Source organism: Leguminivora glycinivorella, chromosome 7, assembly GCF_023078275.1.
Source record: "Leguminivora glycinivorella isolate SPB_JAAS2020 chromosome 7, LegGlyc_1.1, whole genome shotgun sequence".
Taxonomy (NCBI): domain Eukaryota; kingdom Metazoa; phylum Arthropoda; class Insecta; order Lepidoptera; family Tortricidae; genus Leguminivora; species Leguminivora glycinivorella.
Window position 1 is genome coordinate 18,221,258 of NC_062977.1, and position 22,559 is coordinate 18,243,816.

At 35.0% G+C, this 22,559-nt stretch overlaps 1 protein-coding gene across 2 annotated transcripts in view; it reads right to left on the reverse strand.

Moving 5' to 3' along the window:
• Positions 1–416: 416 nt before the first annotated feature.
• Positions 417–22,559, reverse strand: part of LOC125227789 (slit homolog 2 protein) — a 199,084-nt gene continuing 176,941 nt past the window's right edge. For both annotated transcript variants that reach the window (XM_048132130.1, XM_048132129.1), the window contains exons 6-11: positions 22,416–22,528; positions 17,808–17,944; positions 16,198–16,350; positions 14,300–14,480; positions 6,831–6,970; positions 417–4,710 (exon numbers count right to left, since the gene is read on the reverse strand). In XM_048132130.1, coding sequence (XP_047988087.1) covers positions 4,445–4,710; positions 6,831–6,970; positions 14,300–14,480; positions 16,198–16,350; positions 17,808–17,944; positions 22,416–22,528 — 990 coding nt within the window. In that variant the 3' untranslated portion in view covers positions 417–4,444. The remainder of the gene's footprint in view (positions 4,711–6,830; positions 6,971–14,299; positions 14,481–16,197; positions 16,351–17,807; positions 17,945–22,415; positions 22,529–22,559) is intronic.

Sequence of the window (22,559 nt, forward strand, 5' to 3'; positions counted from 1 at the left end):
GTTTAAAAGTTATTTGTTTTTCTGTCGGCCCTTTTGAGAACCCCTGACTTGAGTTGCATGTGTTACTTTGACAGTGACAGCAGTTTGTTTACGTTTATTCCGTTCAATTCGTAATGGGAATATAGTTTAAGTCACGGGAAATAATACAAATGGAAGTCGGAGCTCCGGGCAAAACTATAAGATATATTTATGTGAACTTTTTACCATGAGATATAGTATATTGATTTAAACTAACACGATATTCACTCATATTATTAAATTAAACCCGTTGTTTCGGACATGACATTACGTCCGAAACGTCGGGATAAATATAAACGTAAGTTTTACGCGATTAAGCCCCGTTTTAATTTAATAATATGAGTTATTGTGGTGTGAAAAGTAGCAGATGACTTAGTTTACAAAATAAAACACGCAAGACCGATTTATTTTTTATTTAACCGAATAAAATAAATACACCCTTAAGAGTAAAATATCAATAGAATTACATTACTTACGTTACGAGTCAACATAATAATAAATGTGACTATAAACTTGCTTAACACAGATATCTTTTAAGAAAATTACGTTCAAATACGATTTAAAATATTACTGATATAATATTGAAAACATCAAATCTTTTTATTGCTGGAAACGTGAAACATCTACATATACAACCATTTACTACAATGATATCGTTTAAACTTGTTTCACCCATCGAGTAAAGTGGACGGGCTTTGCGAATTCGGCTTTTCATACAAATGTAGTCATTTTTTTCTCCATGGGTCTTGACAATGTTGCAAATATTTTGAAATGGATATACGTATACCCCCTACTCGCACGCTTGCCCTACGCTTAATTTTTTAGAATTTTAAATTATTTTAAAATTATTAAACATAGCTACGTGTTTAATTTTGATCGAAGTACCCGAGAGAAAAGTGAAGACTACGTTTGTATCGACAAGGAGTCATCCTCATTCCATTTTAGATGTCATTTGGGTTACATACAAACAACCGTTATTCAAAAACTTGCTATAGAGTAGTATTGTAGCTACATCTACGGAAATATTTATATTAAAATATTATATGTCAATAAAATTGTGTTTTACTCGAATTCACCGAAGAAACTATTAATTCTAATTTTCAAAAAGTAACGGAAGAATATTTAAATATAAATTGTTGGTCTAATTCACCAGACATTTTTTTAACAGATGTATTAATATCAACGCTGCAAGAGTAATTTGTAATAGAATCAAGGATTCTTCTAATTCAACCTATGTTCTGAACATTTAGATTAGCTAATTCAAACTGCATAGACCGTTACATTTTCACATTCTTTACCTACTTGCATTCACTTAATATTGAAGTAATTGTAACTGCAATCAGCACAGATCAAGAGTCAAGACCAATCTTACTTACTATATTACAATCATACTCAAAAATCGCAGGTTACATCAAGCTTTTCCAACAAGGAATGATTAACAGTAATATACGTTATACCAACAACATACAACAGTGATATACATTCGCTAAGTAGCTTATTCTAAATGATATGTAGGATCATAGACCGGTGACGCTACATTTTGTTTTGCGCCGCCGTCCTGATATGTTTTTGCTGGTTCTTTTGTCATTTATCGATCCCAATTTCCAACAACGAGTCAGGCATTTTTTATACTTGATTGCGGTGGGGACTTGGTAGACTTTTTATCACTTGCCGCGCATGGTCATCGGTGATAAAAATACGACAATGCATTGGTATTTTTAAAGGTATATGCCTACACGTTAGTAGCAATTGGGATTCCTTATATATTTATTATTAATATGAAATAGATAAGTAGATACATATTGTAAACATTTTGTGATATTGAAATGAGTACCTACATAAATAACCTTTTACACATATAAATACGTAGTGATTTCATAGTAAGTACCTATAATAACTTGCCTCAGATCATCTACAGTTTAGTATAGATACCTAATAATATATATTTGAGCTACAGAACAACTTGAATAAAACACGACATTAAATATTGAGAGACGACAATATGAGAAAGTTGATATAATTTTCATATAATCTAAAAACATGTAGGTACATTGAATAAGTGTATGAAATTGTATGTTTTTCTTAATTTATCAGGTTTTTCGACTCTGATTAATATTAACATTAATAAGTAGGTATATAATCGTGACATAAAGGTGCAATATTGTAAAGTGTATAGAGTATATATTTGTGCTTACAAATCACTACATCACATTAATAAGAATACCTTAATTTTATTTATCTATCATACGTGCAGTCAACTGAATTTGGTGCCAACATTGTGTTCAATTGATTCCATTATTGTAATAATTCTTAAAACATTAGAAAAAAAACAATACATGTAATAAACCGCTGAAAAATTAAACACTTTAAATTTTATCGTTCAATATCGAAATAAATATAAATTTCACGAAACAACATAGTGCTTTCTACGTACGTCTATTTGTAATGAATACCTTAAACTTTATATCCTATATAACATTGCCTTCAATAAGATGTTTAGCACAGAAAATATAATAATGAATGCAATTTGAATAGGACTGCCTATTCAATCTCGCGTCATGCATTCATTCAATATTTTCGTATTTAACGTTTATGAATGTAAATATAATTCTTGATATTTAGTTACCTATCCATGATCACTTATCCGTTTGTCTATTTGGTAGAAACCGACTTTTATCGTGTCGTGTGTACTTTTTTATTGCTTGAAAAAATGTTATTACTTTTTCATTCATGAAAACTTCACTCACTCATTTGCGGGAAATTGAGTCCGTGGTGAAGTAAAATATTGGTCGCAGATTATTCTCACTTTTAAAATGTTCCTTATATTTTTATTTTAGTTATCAATTATTTTACTTATTTATAATTCAGACCACTAATGGATATGTTTTTAGTTTTTGATTACCCTTGTTCATTAATTTATTACTGACAATATCTTTATACAAAAATTGGCGAAAATATATTTCCACTAAAATTTTGAATATTTTCATATGAAGCTCGAAGGTTGATTTTAAGGACTTGTTTTTATAGAAAGTCACATTTGAAACCATTTAAATTTTGCCTATAAACTTAGGCCAAGTATTTTTTTCATATCCGATTGATTTTTTCATCGTATAAATAGATATAAAATAAAATATTTTAAAATATTATTGCAAATTAATATTTTAAGTAGTTTTGTTAACGGAATGCAGGCAACGCTTAAAGTCACATTTATTATAACTCGCTACCTAATATCGATAAAACTTTTACAGCAAATATACCTAAGCTTTATTTGATTTAACGCTATAAAATAGAAGATTGTGACTAACTGAAATGATCCTAGTATGAGCTATGATTTAGATTATAGAATAACCACTTTCTTTTTAACTTAGAAATATGACCCCTTTTGGGGACAGTAATTTTGAGACGCGTAAAATATTTAAAGATGGTATAATATTGCTAAATGAAACTCCGGCCAACAATCAAAGTTATAATGTAACATATTGTATTAACAGCGTATAATTAGTTTACTTAAAAAGAATTACCTAACACTTATTTAACTACACCTATTTCTACGTCAAATAGAACATTTTGGGGCTCTATTTGTAAATTTAAATGTAACTTTAAATTAAAGATTTATAGAAAATAATTGTATCTAAACAAAATAATATTTATACTTTTACCAAATAGCAAAAAGAGGTAGATAAGTGGAAGAAAAAAAATCAAGAATCACAGAAAGTGTATATAATATAGGAAAAGGAATGGTTTTATTCGTAAACTAAAATACACGAGCCCCACTCGCCTCGCAGGTTATAAGAGTAGAATACAGTAATATTATTTTATAGTCAACATCGTAAATGCGCAAAAGCTTTCCTAATAAGTATTTTTATGATTACGTTTTAAATCGTATGGATAAAATTTAAAAAATATTAGAAGTTATCATTTCAAATTTTAAGGTTGTGTAAAGATTCAAATCATATTTGTGCCTAAGTTGTATAGCTCTTGTAATCACATAAAACGGCTCACGCAAGGTCCGTACACAAACGCGATGCGTCGAGAGACGCATTTTTTTATTATAAAGAATGACCCACGTCTCCAGTGATACTAATAAAATGCCGAACTGTAGTCGATAATATACTACTACTCTTTGGTTGTTACATTACTCATTAGTAAGGCATGCCGTAAGAGGTCTTCTAAAATGTAAAAATACTCACTGTATCACACTTACTTTTAACTCTTTAAAACCTTTACTATCACAAGCTACCGCTCCAAAATACTAATTTATCAGCCCAAATTGATATGTATCGAGTTTTCGCACAAATTCATCACGTTACTATATATCGAACCGAGTATAAAGCGAAGGGGGACTTCGAGCTATCCGGCCACAGTTAGCACGAAGACAGCCTTGGCTGAAACTTAAAAGGGTAAACTTAAGAGTGTATATTTACGTTTAGTACAGCCACCTGGTGGCGATTGCTAGGAGGATATTGGTGGCGGAGAGACCGCAGCGGAACGCGCTGTTGGGGCGGTCGTAGGCAGGTTTCCTCTTGCAGTTCATCTTCTCTAGTGGCATCTTGGCGACGCTGTACTCGCGGTGCTCGCTGACCATGGTGCAGACGGTGCGTTTCTTCTGCATCATCTCGTCGTCGCGGTCGCGGAGTCCGGCCAGCCACGCCTCGTACCAGGCCAGCTCGCAATCGCAAATCAATGGGTTGTCTAAAACAATGAAAAAAATCATCAGCTTCAATATTTCCCGTACCGTTAGTTTTTAATCTTAGTCCATATCTTTGATTTGTTCCCAAAGTTTCGTTTAATTTCATCTTTTTTAAAAATCGAAATAAGATGTCATATATTAAAGAAAAAATGACGAGCACCATCAGTGGTGAAGGCCGCATCTTATTCATGCATCTTATTTCGATTTTTAATTTATATATAGTAGTGTGACTACATAAAAAAACACAAATCAAAATATTTGTTAAAATAATTGGATTTGTTCCCATAGTTGCGTTCATCTTTTTTTTTAATTTACTTAAAGCTCGGCCACACTATGCGCGTTTTGAGAGCGCAGCATTAGCGGAGCGCAATGATAGCGGTGCGCCGGACGGAGCAGATTGCGAGCGTATTCAAAGCGGATCCGCCGATCCGCGCGCATTCTGCACGTGGTAACTTCTAAGCCTATATTTTGCAACTGTAAACTTCTAACAAGTATAAGAAATAAAAACAACAATTTGTAATAAAACAATTAGCTAAATGGTTAACATTTAATCCATATTCAGACAAGTCCGCTCACAACGCGCACTGTGTTATGTGTGACCGTGACCGTGTATTCCGAGCGTATTTCAGAGCTGAGCGCCGCCGATCCGCTTTGAATACGCTCGCATTCAGCGCGCATTCCGCTAAGCTATCAAAACACCCTATGTGTGGCCGAGGCGTTAATATATTATAATATGCATGGTGTTTGTAAACAATTCTTAAAAGCAAGTATTGAACACCTTGCGTGACACGAGCTCATAATTTAAAACCCGGTTATTTATTAATTTTCATCAAATACTTAACGTGTAAACCATGATATTACCCACCAAACAGCATGCAAAGTTTCGTTGCGATCGTTATGATATGGAAATTAAATTTAACGACGTTATCGCTCGGCGTGACCAAGGACAGCACTTAGCCTGAATTAACTGTTCGAAATAAATTAAAAGTTCATTTGTGATAAATATTAAATGGGAACTAGCAATTTTATGTTTTGAAATTTGCCTTGTAAATAAATATATAAACGGGTTCGGATATCTCGTAGCATGGTAAGACGTTAGAGAACCATGGAGTCGATTTTAACATAAAAGTCAACTCATACTCATACTCATATACTCATTCCAAAAGTTGATTATAAATGAAATAAATATAATTTGGAATTGAATAAAAGTATATTTTACATGAAAAAAAGACTGCGACACTATGTTGTATACTACGTAAAAAACACGCAAACAAAAAACTTCTATGGATATATTACAAACTAGAAGCTTATTAATTAATATTCTTTTTTGTTTGCGTGTTATTTCTTATATATGTTATTCAATTCCAAATTATATTTATTTCGTTTATAATTAACTTTTGGAATGAGTATGTGAGTATGAGTATGAGCTCACTTTTATGGTAAAATCGACTCCATGATTCTCTAACGTCTTACCATGCTACAAGATATCCCAACCTTGTATATAAATAGTTAAATACCCTCTTGAAGAGATGTTTATCACCTATTACTATGTGGGTAGATATATATCTAAGGTAGGCTGTAAGCATGCAAGCGTGCATAATAAATCAGTGTATACAGTGTATTCACTGATTTATTATTTATCTAAGGTGGTTTCATTGTGTGTGTGTGTGGTTTCATTGTACTTTACATCGCGCAGTCGGTAGGATTCGAACCTACCCTCCCAAACCGATAACATCTTATTGTTCTGCAAGTTGATCGTCTCCAGAGAGACCTTCAAATCCCACAGTCACCAGCTGGTGTACCCTAGTATACTCTAGAGATTATTCATTGTTTGTAACCATTATATCGAAAACCCGGAGCCTAATTTATTCGGGGATGTGATGCAGCTTGTTATTCTGCAGGTCTACATCGAGTTTAAGCTATCGAAAGACAGTGGACCCTAGATATTAACACAAGTGTATACCCATAATGTCAACAACCCGGAGCGTGACCAGGTTAGGCTCCATGATCTCCTCCATTGTTCTGCAGGTTGAGTCTCCACTGTCTCCAGAGAGTTTTAGGTTGTCGAAGACTATATATAGTCACCATCTGGACCCTAGAGATAAATACTAATGATTTGTACCCATAATGTCGACAACCCGAAGCGTATCCAGGATTGGTTCCATGATCTCCTCGGGGATGTGCTGAAGCTTGTTGTTCTGCAGGTTCAACGTCTCCAACGAGTTGAGGTTGTCAAAGCCCATTGTCGGCAGCTGGTGGACCCTAGAAAAAAAAAGTTATAAATAAGCGGTACACAAATAATTTGTTAAATTAAAGGCCAGTTGCATCAGTCATAGTTAACAAACACATCAACGTCAGGTAGCAAATGTCTATGGAAATTCCCGTACAAAAAATGTAGCGAACGCTAAATTTGGTAACGGACAGTTTGGTACAACCGCCCCTAAGTCCCACGAAAAGCTCAAGGGTGCTTGTCTTGTGGGTACCAATTAAAAGAACTATATACCTAACTAGCTTTTACCCGCGGCTTCGCCCGCGTAATAAAAGTATTCATTAAGATTTTCATTTGGATCCGTAGGTTTCTCTGTAGGTATATTTATCTGCGATTATTTCGATTGCACATAATACTTTTGCTTGCAATGATTGTAGAAATATTACACATCGACCACAGCGTAGGTAATTCTATATACGCTGGGGAAACCTTTATAAACATCCCACATAGCCCGTATTTCGACATTATGATCGGTGGGTAAAAAGTACTTTTTTCTATTATCCCTTACAATTTTTTACATTTTGCTTATAGTTATCGCAAACGTAATCTTCAAGCAAGCAAACAACGATCGTCTTAGAGCACTTTGATTGTAAGAGACCGCCGACCGATTATCCGTATCCCTCTAACGATACCCATATTATCCGTATCCGTATCCCTATCTCTATCTCTATCTCTATCTCTATCTCTATCTCTATCTCTATCTCTATCCCTATCCCTATCCCTATCGCTATCGCTATCGCTATCGCTAACGCTATCGCTATCGCTATCCCTTTCGCTATCCCTATCGCTATCCCTATCGGTATCCCTATCGGTATCGCTATCCCTATCGCTATCCCTATCGCTATCCCTATCCCTATCCCTTATCAAGATAACACTTTAAGTTCTCGCGCTTTGTACACATATTTAAAGTCACATACAGGTCGAACGCGATTAATTAACATTATTTTTACCTTTTTTCCCAACGTTTCGGCCAGGTTGCACTGGCCGTGGTCGCGGAAGACTGACGTCCCAGCAAAATGTCACCGGAGATGTAAACAACACAAAACTACCCGATATTAATTTATATAAATGTTCGGGGTAGACAAATAAATATAATCTACCCGCTTTTAGTTAATGTTTATTTCCCACCGCACGACACACAAAAAAAAAAAGAAAAAAGGTAAAAATAATGTTAATTAATCGCGTTCGACCTTATCAAGATGTTTAATGATTTCTTATCAAGTGCTAAAATATAAAGTTTCATGGTTTTATCTTTTAAAATTAAGAAATCCCATACAAACTTTCAACCTCTTTTTCAACCCCTTCATCCCTTTTTTTCGAAATAAAAAGTAGCCTATGTTCTGTCTTAGGGTCTAAAGATTGTCTGTTCCAAATTTCATCAAAATCGGTTGCGTGGTTTAAGCGGGAAAGCGTAACAGACAGACAGACAGACAGACAGACAGACAGACAGACAGACAGACAGACAGAGTTACTTTCGCATTTATAATATTAGTATGGAAGTATGGATGCACCCGTGCACCACATAAATAAATGGCTTTCGGTACTTATAAAATTGAATAAGTATGTACCTACCTGATGATATACCTAAATACCTACAAAAAAACAGCAGCAACAATGAAAAGGAAATTGATCAGATATATGTGACTTCTTACACAACTTCAAAATCGGATCGATTTATATTTTGTCAACCTTACTTATGATTTTAAAGTTAGGATTTCTCAATCATTTTATCATACAAAAACCCCATAAACGGTTTGAAAAAAATATCTTAAAAATGTACTGTAATTAAAATCAAAATATTTACTTTCGCCGATATTCAAATATACTCGCAAACAATAATATTTTGGCGTGAAAACCACGTGACATCTAATTCCGTCGGCTCGTAAAACTTCACAATGCATAATGCAAACTTTTGTCTAATTAATCAAGATCCTACCCTTTATGAGACGGTCTCAGGAGTTGAGCAAACAACGCCACTTTATTAGAAATTAATCAAAACCACACGGTACGGGAGGGTTATTTGATGAATTAAACCAGCACGGGAATCAGAAGGAATTGTTAAATAATACACTGTGTAACACGAGAAAACCTAATAATTTTAAAAGCGCATTCCTGATCACATTTCAAGACTAAAATGTCATATAAACCTTCTTAGATTTCGCCTGGTTTTTAGCGATATTACCAATAAAAAATAAACTCACCTCAACTCAACTCATTATTATTTATTAGTACAAAATGCTGACATTACAGATGTGAAAAAATGCAAAATAAAAAATAATAAATACAAAATTCGTTTTAGTTGCCAAGTTTACGTAAAAAAAATACTTTTACGGTGAAAATACTTTCGATAAAACAAAAAAAAATAAAAAAAAGATTTATAAAAAATTGCCTAATTTAACTTAAACTCCTATAACATTTTTAGGGTTCCGTAGTCAACTAGGATTCCTTATACAACGTGTTTCCGGTAACACTCAAAACCTCAGACACCCCAACTGATTTTTATTTTTTTAAACTCATCAAGAGTATTCATTATTTAATCTGATGGTTACTTTTTTTAAATAGAATTTTTAATTTTCTGTACAGCTCTACTTGACTTTTAGCTCTACACTCAATAAAATAATTGCTAACTTCCATCATAAACCATAAAACTATTTATTTGTGTACGTTACTGCAACGACATAAAATAAATAAATAAATAAATATTGGGGGACACCTTACACAGATAAACTTAGCCCCAAACCACAGTATAAGGATAAATCAGTAGTTAATCTCCGGCAGCGGCGACGCGGTCGTTACTACTGCGCAAGGTCACGCAGGGTTGTACCTGTGCTACTGTCCTACTCGTAGTAACTGTGTATGGCGCTATGCTAGTACCAACGCTCTTTCTACCTTTTTATCTAATAAAGATTCAAGTACGTGTTTGTTTCTTAAATACTGACGAAATCGTATTTACATAAAAGGTTTGAATAGATGTTTGCACAATATTTAAGTAGGTACCAAACTTTCGAGCTAGATAGATCGCAGCATCTACCTAAATGTCGTTACAGATAAATCCTTATTGATTTTAATGTGTCATTCTAGCTTTAAATCTCACTTTTACGCCATTTACGTAAGCAATAATGTACCTAACACTGCAAAAATATAACAACCACTTACTTTTCTGGGTGTCTAGGAATTCTAAAGAACATTCTGACATTTCCGCATTTTGAGAACTGTTCTCCATACACCCATAAACACTACAGTAACGAAAATATGTCTTCGGTGCTGACGTCATTTTCTCCCGAACTCAACACGTCAACACAGCGCGCGAACGCGGCCCCGACTGTCCAGCCCAATACTTACCAGTTTCACATGTATTCGGTGCATATGGAGAGTAGTTTTCGACACACCGCGCGGAGTGAAGTTTGTTAGAAGAGTTATTACTGCTTTATACTGTGCCCAAACTAAGCAAAGCTTGTACTATGGGTGCTAAGCGACGAGTGCATGGCGATGCGATGCGATGGGCGCATAAGGTTTACCAATAGACAGCTAAGATGTTACTGTAAAACACTTTAAAGCTTTGTCACAGTAAACTTCAAATTGGACACGTAATCGCAGTAAGCAAATTTAAACCCAATATTTAAAATGACAAGGTTGTAATTAGGTACGAGTTCAATTTGTTATGACTTATGATAAACATTAAGATCAAACTGACAAACAACGTCAAACTCGTAGCGGAAAAAGTAATCGTCCAAGTAACCAGCCAGTATTAATACCCCTAAATACTGAAAAAGGTAAACAACCTCTAGCAATGCGATATACACAATGTTGTATTACGAGTACAATAGAATAGGCACGTAAAAAATAACTAATAATGCTAATATAAATAAAAATATTACTCTCGATTCTGAACAAACTGTTTTCAGGTTTTTTGTGTTAAGTGAAACACGGTGTAGTTTTGCCATGTCTGTCCGTCCGTCCGTCCGTCCGCGGATAATCTCAGTGACCGTTAACACTAGAAAGCTGAGATTTGGTGCCAATATGTATATCAATCACGCCGACAAAGTGCAAAAATAAAAGTAGAAAAAAATGTTTTATTAGGGTACCCCCCCCCCTACACGCAAAGTGGGGAGTGTTTTTTTTTTAATTTCAACCCTAACGTGTGATATATTGTTGGATAGATATTAAAAAATGGATAGGGGTTTACGAAAATCATTTCTTGATATTGTTAGGCCCACTTGCACCAACCACTTAACTCGAGATTAGTGAGCTGTCATCTGTCAAATTCCATATAAAATGGTGGGTTAAACCTCGGGTTAACTCACCATTTTCGTTGGTGCAAGTGGCCCTTAATGGTTCCTGAAATAATCACTCCAAAAGTTAAAAAAAAATTGCGTCCCCTTCAATTATTTTCAATTATCTTCAATTATTTTGGACTTGATAGGTTGAACAGTTTTTGAAAAAAATACGGAAAACTACGGAACCCTACACTGAGCGTGGCCTGACACGCTCTTGGCCGGTTTTATTTCTTCTTTCGACCTCAGAAATGCATGGTTAAAATCTTCCGAGTGTTACATTGTGTAGGTATAGAAAATGAAACAATTGTTACACTGTGTATAAAAAATTAAACAATTTACATTCAAAAGTTTGCTTTTACTCACGAGCTGCAAAGTAATCGTTTTGGTTGTATCACACCAAGCATGAAATAAAATCGGTATGTCAAAAGACTAATATAAGTCGCTGATAAAATGTTATTCTGTCTGAGGAGAACGGTCTAATTTTGAATTTATTGCTTCTGTTGCAGGAAAAACCCGGTATATGTTTCGAGGAAACTTTTTGTTCTGGGATTAAAACCTAGAATACCTTGATATTTTGATTTTTTTTTTAATTTCTAATACATTTAGTCATACAGTCAGAACATCATTTGAAACCATGTTGTTTTCAAAAACTACTTAACATTACTTGAAAGTAATTTAAACTACATTCATTTCTTAGCATATTTTAGTGTCTCACAACAGGACAAAGTTCCCTTCGTCATTTTCATAATTCTCCCTTGACAGAATTAAGTTTATTAAATTATCAAACATCAAAGGAAGTATTTTATATAACACAGCTAGTGGCCTTGACCCCCGTCGCAAGGATTAGTGGGCGTGAAAATCCAAGTTATTTTCCGTACCCGCTATCACTAGACGAAAACATGGCGCAAAATGTTTACATCAATGTTTGTGTTTTCTCGACTTCTTACCCCTGAGAGTGCCTGAAATGTCACACTGTTTATGTACACCCTTTACGTGGAAAGCGAACGAGGAAAAATGATATTCTGCGAATTATGGATGTACGATTCATTTAAATGGTATTAGATTTGAATTTTATTCGAATAAGGTTTTTATTTTATTTTAGCAACTGTTATTTTTTGTCAAATTATAAATAAATAAATAAATAAATATTTAAATAAATATTGGGGGACACCTTACACAGATCAACCTAGGCCCAAACTAAGCAAAGCTTGTAGGCGACGATATTGTAGTTAAAGTTATACCTGCACTGGACCTACAAACCAATTATGATGTCCGTTCAGATATAAAAAGAGGTAACCCCTCCCTTAAAAAAATGTAGTGAGGTCACTTGCCTGTAAGTCCTTCAACACGTTTACAGCGGGAGGAAATCTATATAATACCCTTCCCAAAGTATACTTAATTACGATTACTTGCAAATATTTCCGCACTGAAAGTTCAAAAGGATCAAATAGCTGACTCCAGTCTAGCGAAATCATTTATAATTTTAAACCTATACCTATTTTGGTAATTCTATATATATTTGAAGGTAATTCGTGGGTGTTCGAAGATGAGATTTCGCCCACATTCACGGCCCAATCCGAAAACATGTGTAAGTGTCAAAATAAACAACCTAAATTTATGTATCTTCTAAAAAAAATTGTTAGAAGAAACATCATTTTTGGCACTATAATATATCTCATTCATACAGATACTTTTTGGCAGCTAACCTAATATCTATAAACCCGTCTCGTTTCACAAATGTCTTGATTCATTAATAGGAACGCGGGATCTTCGATTTTAAAATTATAAAAGCTACTCGTATAAAAATGCAAATGATGTTACTCTTAACTGCTTAATTTTTTTAAAACATACAATTTTTAAATACGATCCTTATCGAACAGGTACAATTAATTTTGTGCTAAATCAGCCCTTACCCATACAAGACAAACATATTACCTATAAAAGTTCTTACTTTTTAAAAGAAAACTAGTTCCCAAAGAAATTAACATCAGGCTCCAACATCGCCGAATTACCCACTTATTTTAACAATGCACAGTCTCTAATAAAACCTAGGTATGTAATATGAGAGCTTTTATTTATTTAGACTTCTCAAAGGAAATTTGCTTGAGGCTAAGGTAAGGCGTTCTGTTTAAATATATTTGCGATAAACTCAGATATACTCGTAAATATATTACAAAAGTAATGTCAGTAACACACTCACGTGCTCTTACATGGAGTTCATATATTTTCAGACACATACAGCTTCTTGTTATAGGTACGTTTCCAAGTAAAGGTAAAAGTGAGGCTTTTTTGCCAGCGTGTATATCGATTTATTCCAGAAATTTGCAAAACTCAAGGCAGGTTAACTGGTTACTGATATTATCTAGTACATACTTTATTTTCGTGATTCCCGTAACACTATTGGTTAGCTTTCATATCGAAGAAAATCGTTTGAAGGTTATTAAAAGCCCTGGGAACCAAGCGCAAATTGAGGTGACTCTAACATTTCACAAAACCTACATACCTATTCTTCTGCAGGTCGAGAAGTGTGATAAAGTCACCGAAGCAATGAAGGCATCTTCGCTGATGTCGGTGATATTGTTGAAGCGCAGATCCAGGTAGCAAAATTGGTGCAGAACCATGGATGAGATGTCTAGAGGTAAGTTCAGCTAGCATCTCGTTGAAGAAGACTTGTAGATATGTAAAGCAGCTCGATCGCGCACAGTGGTCCGTGGATTCATCATGTAAAAATTCTGGTGAGTCGCATGCGAAACGAAAGTGTTCTCACGTAAGTTTCAGAAGACTTACTTACATATTCTTCTGCAAGTTGAGGAAGATGATGGAGTCACTTAAGCCCGTGAACGCGTCTTCGATATGGGAGATGTTATTGGAGCACAGGTCCAAATCGCGCAATCGGTGCAAAACTTTGAGATGAGATCTCTAGAGGTAAATTCAGCTAGCTTATCGTTGAAGTAGACTTGTTCGTGGGTTCGTTGCCTAAAAAAAACCTGAGAGACAAGCGCAGGTTAAATACAGCTACTTTACAGTAAGTTTCAGAAGACTTACATATTCTTCTGCAAGTTGAGAAAGGTAATGGAGTCACCGTAGCCCGTGAAGGCATCTTCTCCGATGTAGGTGATGTTGTTGGAGCGCAGGTCCAGATGGCGCAGCCGATGCAGCGGCCGCAGCGCTTCGGACGGGATCTCATGCAGGCGGTTGTCGCCAAGGCGGAGATATTGCAGGTTTTCTGTTGAACAGGTTTTTACATTGAATAACTTACTAAACAAACTGGGGAGCAGTGTATATACCCATTTTAAATCATTTCTGTTAAATTTGATAATTGCAAAAGTTACATGACATTAAGTATAATAACAGAATTGATTCCACCTCATAGATCATTCCCTAAAAACACATGGGAGGCGTAATAAGACCGTGCAGGGACCTGCACTAATTAAAAATTTAAAATTTAAAGACTTCATAATTTTTAAAAGTCACTGAAGAAATGTTGATCAGTATAAGGAGAATAGCCTACAGTTCAATTCTTCGCCTTTGTTACAGGCCCCACTCTGTATATACCTATGCAAGAGACGCGCAAACATTTTCTCAAAAAATTATTACAAAAAAAAACAGCGAAAAATGATTACAAAAAGTTTCCTTCTCTCTACGCAACATTCAAATTCCACGAATGCTAATTAGTAATTACGCTTTCCCCTTTTACACCTCCAATTCAAATAAATCATGTGATTATCTTTATTGCTCCACAAAACGACTAAGTCGCTATTAAAATGTTAAAATTACTTACTTTTTCGTAAATTTATTAAGTTACCAAATTAGTTTCACCTAAGAAAATTAGATTTTTATCACTTTATTAATTAGGTACCTAACAAGTGACCCTAGTTTTACCTAATAGCGTGACTGGGTACAATATTTGCTAACTAATTTTCTTTATGATTGGTGACTTCGCAGCAAACGTAGAAATTTCCGAAAATGGCTTTCCGTCCAATTAAATGTAACGTGTTAATAATTGTTCCGTTGAGTCTCATTTAGGTACAAATGGAGTTATACGAAAATTATAAGTACAGTTAATTTAGTAAAGTTTCTTATTTAGTATAATTTCTGTCTCGAATCTAACCCAGATTATTATTTTTAAAATCGGGACTTAATCGCGTATGACTACATATTAAACTGACCTCCAACGTTTCAAGGACGGCGTTTCAAGGAAGGAGGAGGAATCGTGAAAGTTTAAATCAGTGTCTAACCCAGATTCTCGAACAAACCTTATCTACGCGTTGTTATATGAAAAGTTCGAATGGAAAACTTCTGTGTGTTCTAGTACATATTGGAAAAAACTAAGCTCAATCAGGTAAATCTGGGTAATAAATAAACCTTCAAATAGGGTTCTGTTTACAAGCTTTTATTGCTAGACATTTTTATATTAAAGGAAAACGCAGACGTTTCTGCTTGTTAAAAATAAACTTTTATTGCTAGCTTACACATTTGCCACTAAATGCAAAATAAAAGGGATTTGCATTACTTGATGACAATAATTATTAGTAATACCGTCTCCGATATGAAGGTAAGTCATCATTATTCGTATAGTGGCCTTATTTGGTTAGCAGATAGCACCAACACCTAAATCAGTTGCGCCTATCAGTTCTAACAATATAGTAGTACATACCTTCAAGCCCCGCGAACGCTTTCTCGTCGATCCTCTGGATAAGGTTGCCCTCCAGCTCCAAAGAGTTGAGTAGCGAGAGACGAGAGAACACTTGAGCCGGCACCTCACGTAACTGGTTGTGTCACTCCAGCTAATTCAGGTCCTGTTGTCACAGTACTACATATCTTCTAGTCCCGCGAAGGCTTCCTGGTCTATCTCCTGGGTAAAGTTGCCCTCTACGTTCAGTAACTTAAGCAGAGAGAACCGGCACCTAACGTTCTGTCAGTTATAATAGTATATTACATACCTTCAAGCCCCGCGAAGGCTTTCTCGTCGATTCTCTGGATAAGGTTGCCCTCCAGCTCCAAAGAGTTGAGTAGCGAGAGGTGAGAGAACACTTGAGCCGGCACCTCACGCAACTGGTTGTGCGCCAACCCCAGGGAATCCAGGTTTCGCATGCCTACAAAAACATTGTCAATTTATTATTGTTTACCAATCAGCGTCAGAGAAGTTGTCAAAGACATTGCCTAAAAGAAGATACAGCCCTCCATTTTGAGGAAAACGTCATTTATTTATTATTTATTTTATTTTATTTTATTATGAAACAAATAGTCATCCAATCAAATATGGTCACAACATGTTTTCTTAATTTTAGACTTACAGTTTCCAATATTAGTTTAAAGTTATTAATTACACAATGTGGCAATGTGGCGTTATAACATGATACATATATTAATAGTAAAGTAGTTCAAATTACACGATGAAAGTTTATTAGATAAAATTTACTAAAATCTTTATTTTTTTGTGTTTAAGCCATGAAGCGTCCTGTAGACACACGGTGTCTATAAATAGTATATAATTTATGTTATTTATGGTATGTTTAGAAAAAAACGAAACAAACGGAGGCGGTGATAGGTACTCATAGCGCTTCAAACTACTTTTTCAATGCAGATGGTGCTGTTTATCGCACTTTCGAGAAGTGGGTAATTTTTTTGTCAGGTCGAAAGTATCTGTACTGAAAAACGTCGTACGATAGGTACACGTATGAAAAGGAAATTCGTAACTCATGTCTATTATACAAGGTGCTCGCGAGGAACCCGCATAACTTGAACCACGCGTTTCTGAGGCCAAAAGAAAGAAAAAATGTTATATGAATTTTAAAAAATTTCGCAAAAAAAATTGTTTTTGTTTTTTTTTCAACTTTTTTGGAGGTATTTTCACATAAAAAGCAATTTTTATGCATAAAGTTGGCAATTGAAATGAGTTCCTTAATAATTTTTTCTAAAAACCAAATTTTTTGGAAGTTTTTCTTGTCACATTTTGACATCTATCAATGACTACTGTGAGACTATGCTCCACAATTGCGCATCAGCGCCGTTAAGAAGACCTTTTCTACTGAGTAACAATACCGAAATGTTTTTTTTTTAATTGGCAATAACTCTGAAACTAGACGAAATCTAGAAAAGTTTATATGACATTTTAGTCTTAAAATGTGACCAAGAATATGCCGTTAAAGTTATATGGGTTCCTCGCGAGCACCTTGTATAACACTCCCTTAGGTGTGTTTTATTTAATTTATCGCCACACATTTCGAACTTCACTTTTTCCGCACTTGTAGGTATCATAATGTAGGTACTATTAGCGAAAAACAATATGGCAAAATTGGCAAATTTAAAGCAGTATTATTTAAATATGACTCTAAATCACGTTTGGCTAAAAACATTCTTGGACAACTTATATTGATATAAAATAATGATTTAGAAGTCACGTGCTAGTTGAAAATTAAATAACGTGTGACTATCTAACAATTTCAAATAACTTTAATTCTACCGACTTCAAAGCGAGTAATTTTCTCAGAATTTCTAGGAATTCCTTCCCACCGCTGAAAACTCGCAAGTGCAAAATCTGCAGACTTACCCGCGAAATCTCCTTCGGAGATGGAGGTGATACGGTTTTCCTGCATTTCCAGTTTTTTCATGTTCTCGAGGAGCGCGAGGGCCTTTTGCGGCACCGCCGTCAACTCGTTGCCGCCGAGGTTCAATCTCTTTAGCTTTCTGCAAAGATTAGTCACTGAAAATATACTCACGAATGGCTTTCAGTTATTTTTGTATGAATTGGTTTTCCAAATATCGTTTTAAGTATTTTAAAGTTTTGTTAGGGTGATTATGATAAGGTCGACTACTGACTGAACTAGGATTATAAAAAGTTAACTGTAAAAACCGTTTATTTGGCTAACCCTGATACGTGCAAATAACCATTACTACTCGTACTTTACCACGAAAATTCGTGCAACTTTTCTTTATTTAGTCGAAACCAACGCTAAAAGTTAGACGCCATTATAATTTTTCTGGTTTACACACATACACACACACAGGCAAATAAAGCGGTAAAAACATTATTCATACAACATAAAGAGTCGCAGACTTGGCGGAGCTACGCGGGGTAGTTCAGACTGGTCTACGCAGACTGCAATTTATTCGACAAACTTTGTAGCAGTCGCTACGATAAAATCCGACCCTGACGGCCCTATCCGAAACTTTAAGATTTAAAAATTTTTAATTATAGATACTACAGAGTGGGGCCTGTAACAAATGCGAAGAATTGAACTGTAGGCTATTCTCCTTATACTGATCAACATTTATTCAGTGACTTTTAAAAATTATGAAGTCTTTAAATTTTTAATTTTTCATACAAAATAAATATTAGCTTCAATGTACGCCATTATTGTTGTCATTGACGTTATGTCTTTCACACTTTAGACTTAACAGAATTCGCAATATACCTCTTAGCCAAAAACTTTCAAGGGTGATAAAAATCAAAAAAAGTTAAAAAGTCGCCGAACAAATGTTTATCAGTATAAGGAGAATAGCCTAGAGTTCAATTCTTCGCCTTTGTTTCAAGCCCCACTCTGTATATGTCAGTGTCAAATGTTACTTTTATTTGAAGAAACACGGTCTATCTCGTATCTAGAGCTAATGTTAGACGTATATTTAAGTTTGAATCGAGCGGTTACTGCTCGGAGGCGTCAAAACCGCACTGGTTATAATTAGAAACTTTATTGTCAAGGTAACTAAATTGGTTTATCAGAACTTAGGCCTAAATTTTTTACGAAGCCTGCAAAATTAATTCGTTATCTTCTCGTTGCCATACCATAATAGTCTTCGGTTAGGATGTTAACTTATTAAACGTAACATTTATCGCGTAACATATTGTTTAGAAAACCTAAAATAAATGTTCACTTTTGTCATCTAAGACGCTGGTTACCTGATCAGTGCTAAAAACAATGTACTATCAGCTACTTATGTGCATGGCGAATTTATCAATGAACTCATTCATAATTTCTCCATGCACTTTTGCTGCTGATAGTACAGTGAACACTGTTAGTTCGAAATGTCGAAAAAGGACATGCTTTTTCTTAAATTCAACACCAATACATTCTACATATATGATATAAGTAGTATAAGAGTTTTGAATGATTCACGGTTATTTTCATTAGACTTATATTGACCGGGATATAGACCGTGATTACCTTTTTGATTTTTGTCGAGCTCCCGATATTTCGACGCAATTGCATGCATCATGATCACGGAAAACTGACGAAGGCGGGTGGATGTTAAAGGTGGATGGTAATCACGGTCTATATCCCGGTCAATATAAGTCTAATATAAGTAGTATATTCTTCAATAACATGCTTACAAACGTATTTCTAAATGAGGAAAAAAAAATACGCAGAGGTTACGTAGTCCACAAGTATATATCTTTCAAAGGAGGTTACATAACTAATCCGTCTTGACGGGTGTCTGCGCTGTGATTTATTTCTTAGGATAGCTTTGCGTGCATTTTTCATCAGACTTCCGACGATGCTGAAGCCGAGATATTACATAGAGCGACTTGTTGGAGGAATTTGAACTGATATTATCCTACAAGATATACTAACAACATACAGAGTGTAACAAAAATGGTGGTGATCCGTTTAAGGGCGTACTCAGTATCGTATTCTTATCAGGAAAAAGTAGAAGAAAATTTTTTTTTCGCTAAAAAAATTTTCACTTTTGTATGAGCCGGGCCGCGCGAATCAGTCGAATCTCCATACACAAAATTTTTTTTGCGAAAAAAAATTTTTATCCTACTTTTTCCTGATGAGAATACGATACTGAATACGCCCTTAAACGGATCACCACCATTTTTGTTACACCCTGTAGTTTGAAGTAAAAAAAAAAAACATAGTTTGATTCTTATTTTAAAATAACTCATCATATTCCTTGTGTTATCCCGGCATTTGCCACGGCTCATGTGAGCCTGGGGTCCGCTTTGGCAACAGATAGCAAGATTCGGCGTAGGCACTAGTTTTACGAAAGCGACTGCCATCTGACCTTCCAACCCAAAGGGTAACTAAGCCTTATTGGGATTAGTCCGGTTTCCTCATGATTTTTTAATATAACTATCATCCATTGTGTATTTTCTACCAAATGGTCTGATCGGAAGATCAGCGCTGGAAGTCTTCAGCAATAATATGCTGAGATGAGACCGATTTCGTTGCACCTTCTGACTTTGTGTTTTTTTTTCTTATATATTTCCCTTATGTATGAGTTTTCGAATAAATTATTTCTATTATAATATTTTTATTTCATATAAGATCATGTATGAATAACTTATACTTACTACAATATACATTTTACTTATCGTTGTTAATTACAGTCACCGGCATAAATAAGTGATGATTTCTGTAACTTGTCGCTTTTAATCGTTTGACAATTTCGTATGACATTTCAAACAAGACGGTAATGTGACAAGGTATAGAAATCATCACATATTTATGCCGTTGACTGTACAAAAACAAAACTACATTTTTTTATAGAACCGACTTCTAGGCGACGGAACTACAAACCACGGAGCTGAGCGCGTTTCTGTCACACTTTAGACTTATCATGCTTCGCAATTTTACCTCTTAGAAAAAACTTATCCAGGGGATAAAGCATCAAAATACGTCATTTTTAGCAAATGTCAGTGTGAGAGTGACAGATGTTTATCCACGTGGATAAGTGATAAAATTGGCAGCATGATACGCCGGCTGTCCGGTACGGATGCCGCTGCCAGCGCGCGTCTTTTGTTTTTGTATAGATTTTTGCTCAGAGTTCTGTCATGTCAATGAGCGACAAATGTTCTATTTCGTACAACTGTTGTAAATATTTGTGTAAATTGCCAGTTTTTGTCTATATAATATATATTCTTGTGTTTTCATAGTATGTGATGTGTACATAACAGTATTATACTGTACAGTCTAATATTTTACGCGTTTTATTCACCACCGGCGGCCCGGCAGAGCTTACATGACTGATTTTTAAACTTGTTTTTCTCTTAATTTTAAAGAGAAAAAAACATTTATCTTTTATTATTCATTTCTTTTATCAAAATGTAATTAACAAAACGAGACACGTAAAATTATTTCGCATATGTGCTTGTTTAAATATCTCGCTTATACTCCAATTTTAAATTTTAATTGTAATTTTAATTAAAGAGAATGCCTTTGTTCTTTTATCTTTAATACATTTATTGTACAGCTACGCTCGGAATGGAAATAACTGTCGAGCCATGTGAAATTGTGTTAACAAAAAGCCAATGATATTTAAATTGAGAGACATATTATCATTTACGTACCCTGAAATGTATACTGCTCATTACTTTTATAAATACGAGTAGGATACCGTTTGTTACTCACGCGTGTTATAAATTATAACTTATAAACAAACTATATTTTGCCCGCGGCTTCGCTCGCGTTAAATTAAAAAATCCGGAATGCTCCATATAAACCTCCACCCTCCCATTTTAGGGAATTGGGGTGTTAGAAAGAGACAAAATGTAGCCCATGTCACTCTCCATCCCTTCAACTATCTCCACTTAAAATATCACGTCAATTCGTCGCTCCGTTCTGCCATGAAAGACGGACAAACAAACAGACACACACACTTTCTCATTAATAATATTAGTATGGATGCATGAACTCGCAGTGTACACTAAGATTCCTTAGTGTACACTGCGAGTTCGCTGGTATAATTCCTTGGTCGCCCATTAATTTCCTTGGAATTATATTTATTATAGACAGAAGTTCAGTTTCAGCAGAACACGTAATTGTTGACTGATTTTTTTGGATAGTTGTGGTCCAAAATAACCGATTTATATTTAATTGCTCATCTTAAATTCCCTAAGACGCAAATTATTAAGATAACAGTTATAATTTTCACATTTTAAATATCAAATAAAACAAATATGACAAACAGTCTTAAAATACAAATTACAAACTAAGACTAAGAGTACCACATGTCTCGCGAGCGTAGTGTCGGGCCAAATTTATGGCAAAGCCTGACGCCGCGTGGGTCCGACGTCGACGCGTCTGCGTCTTTTTCCATACAGTTGACCCGACGCTACGCTCGCGAGACGCTAGATGTGGGGGGGCTTAGGTACTATGTTTACATTATTCATTGTCAGTTTGCGTCGCTAAATATAGTAAAATGCAGTTTTACTTACTTCTCCAAGCCTTTAAATGCCTCGCCGTCAACCACAGAGATCCTGTTCTCGTATAGAGTCAGGATCTCCAGCGTATCTAGCCCTACGAAGGCTCTATTGTGGACTGCTGTCACCTGCAATACAAATGTTGCTCTGAAACATTTG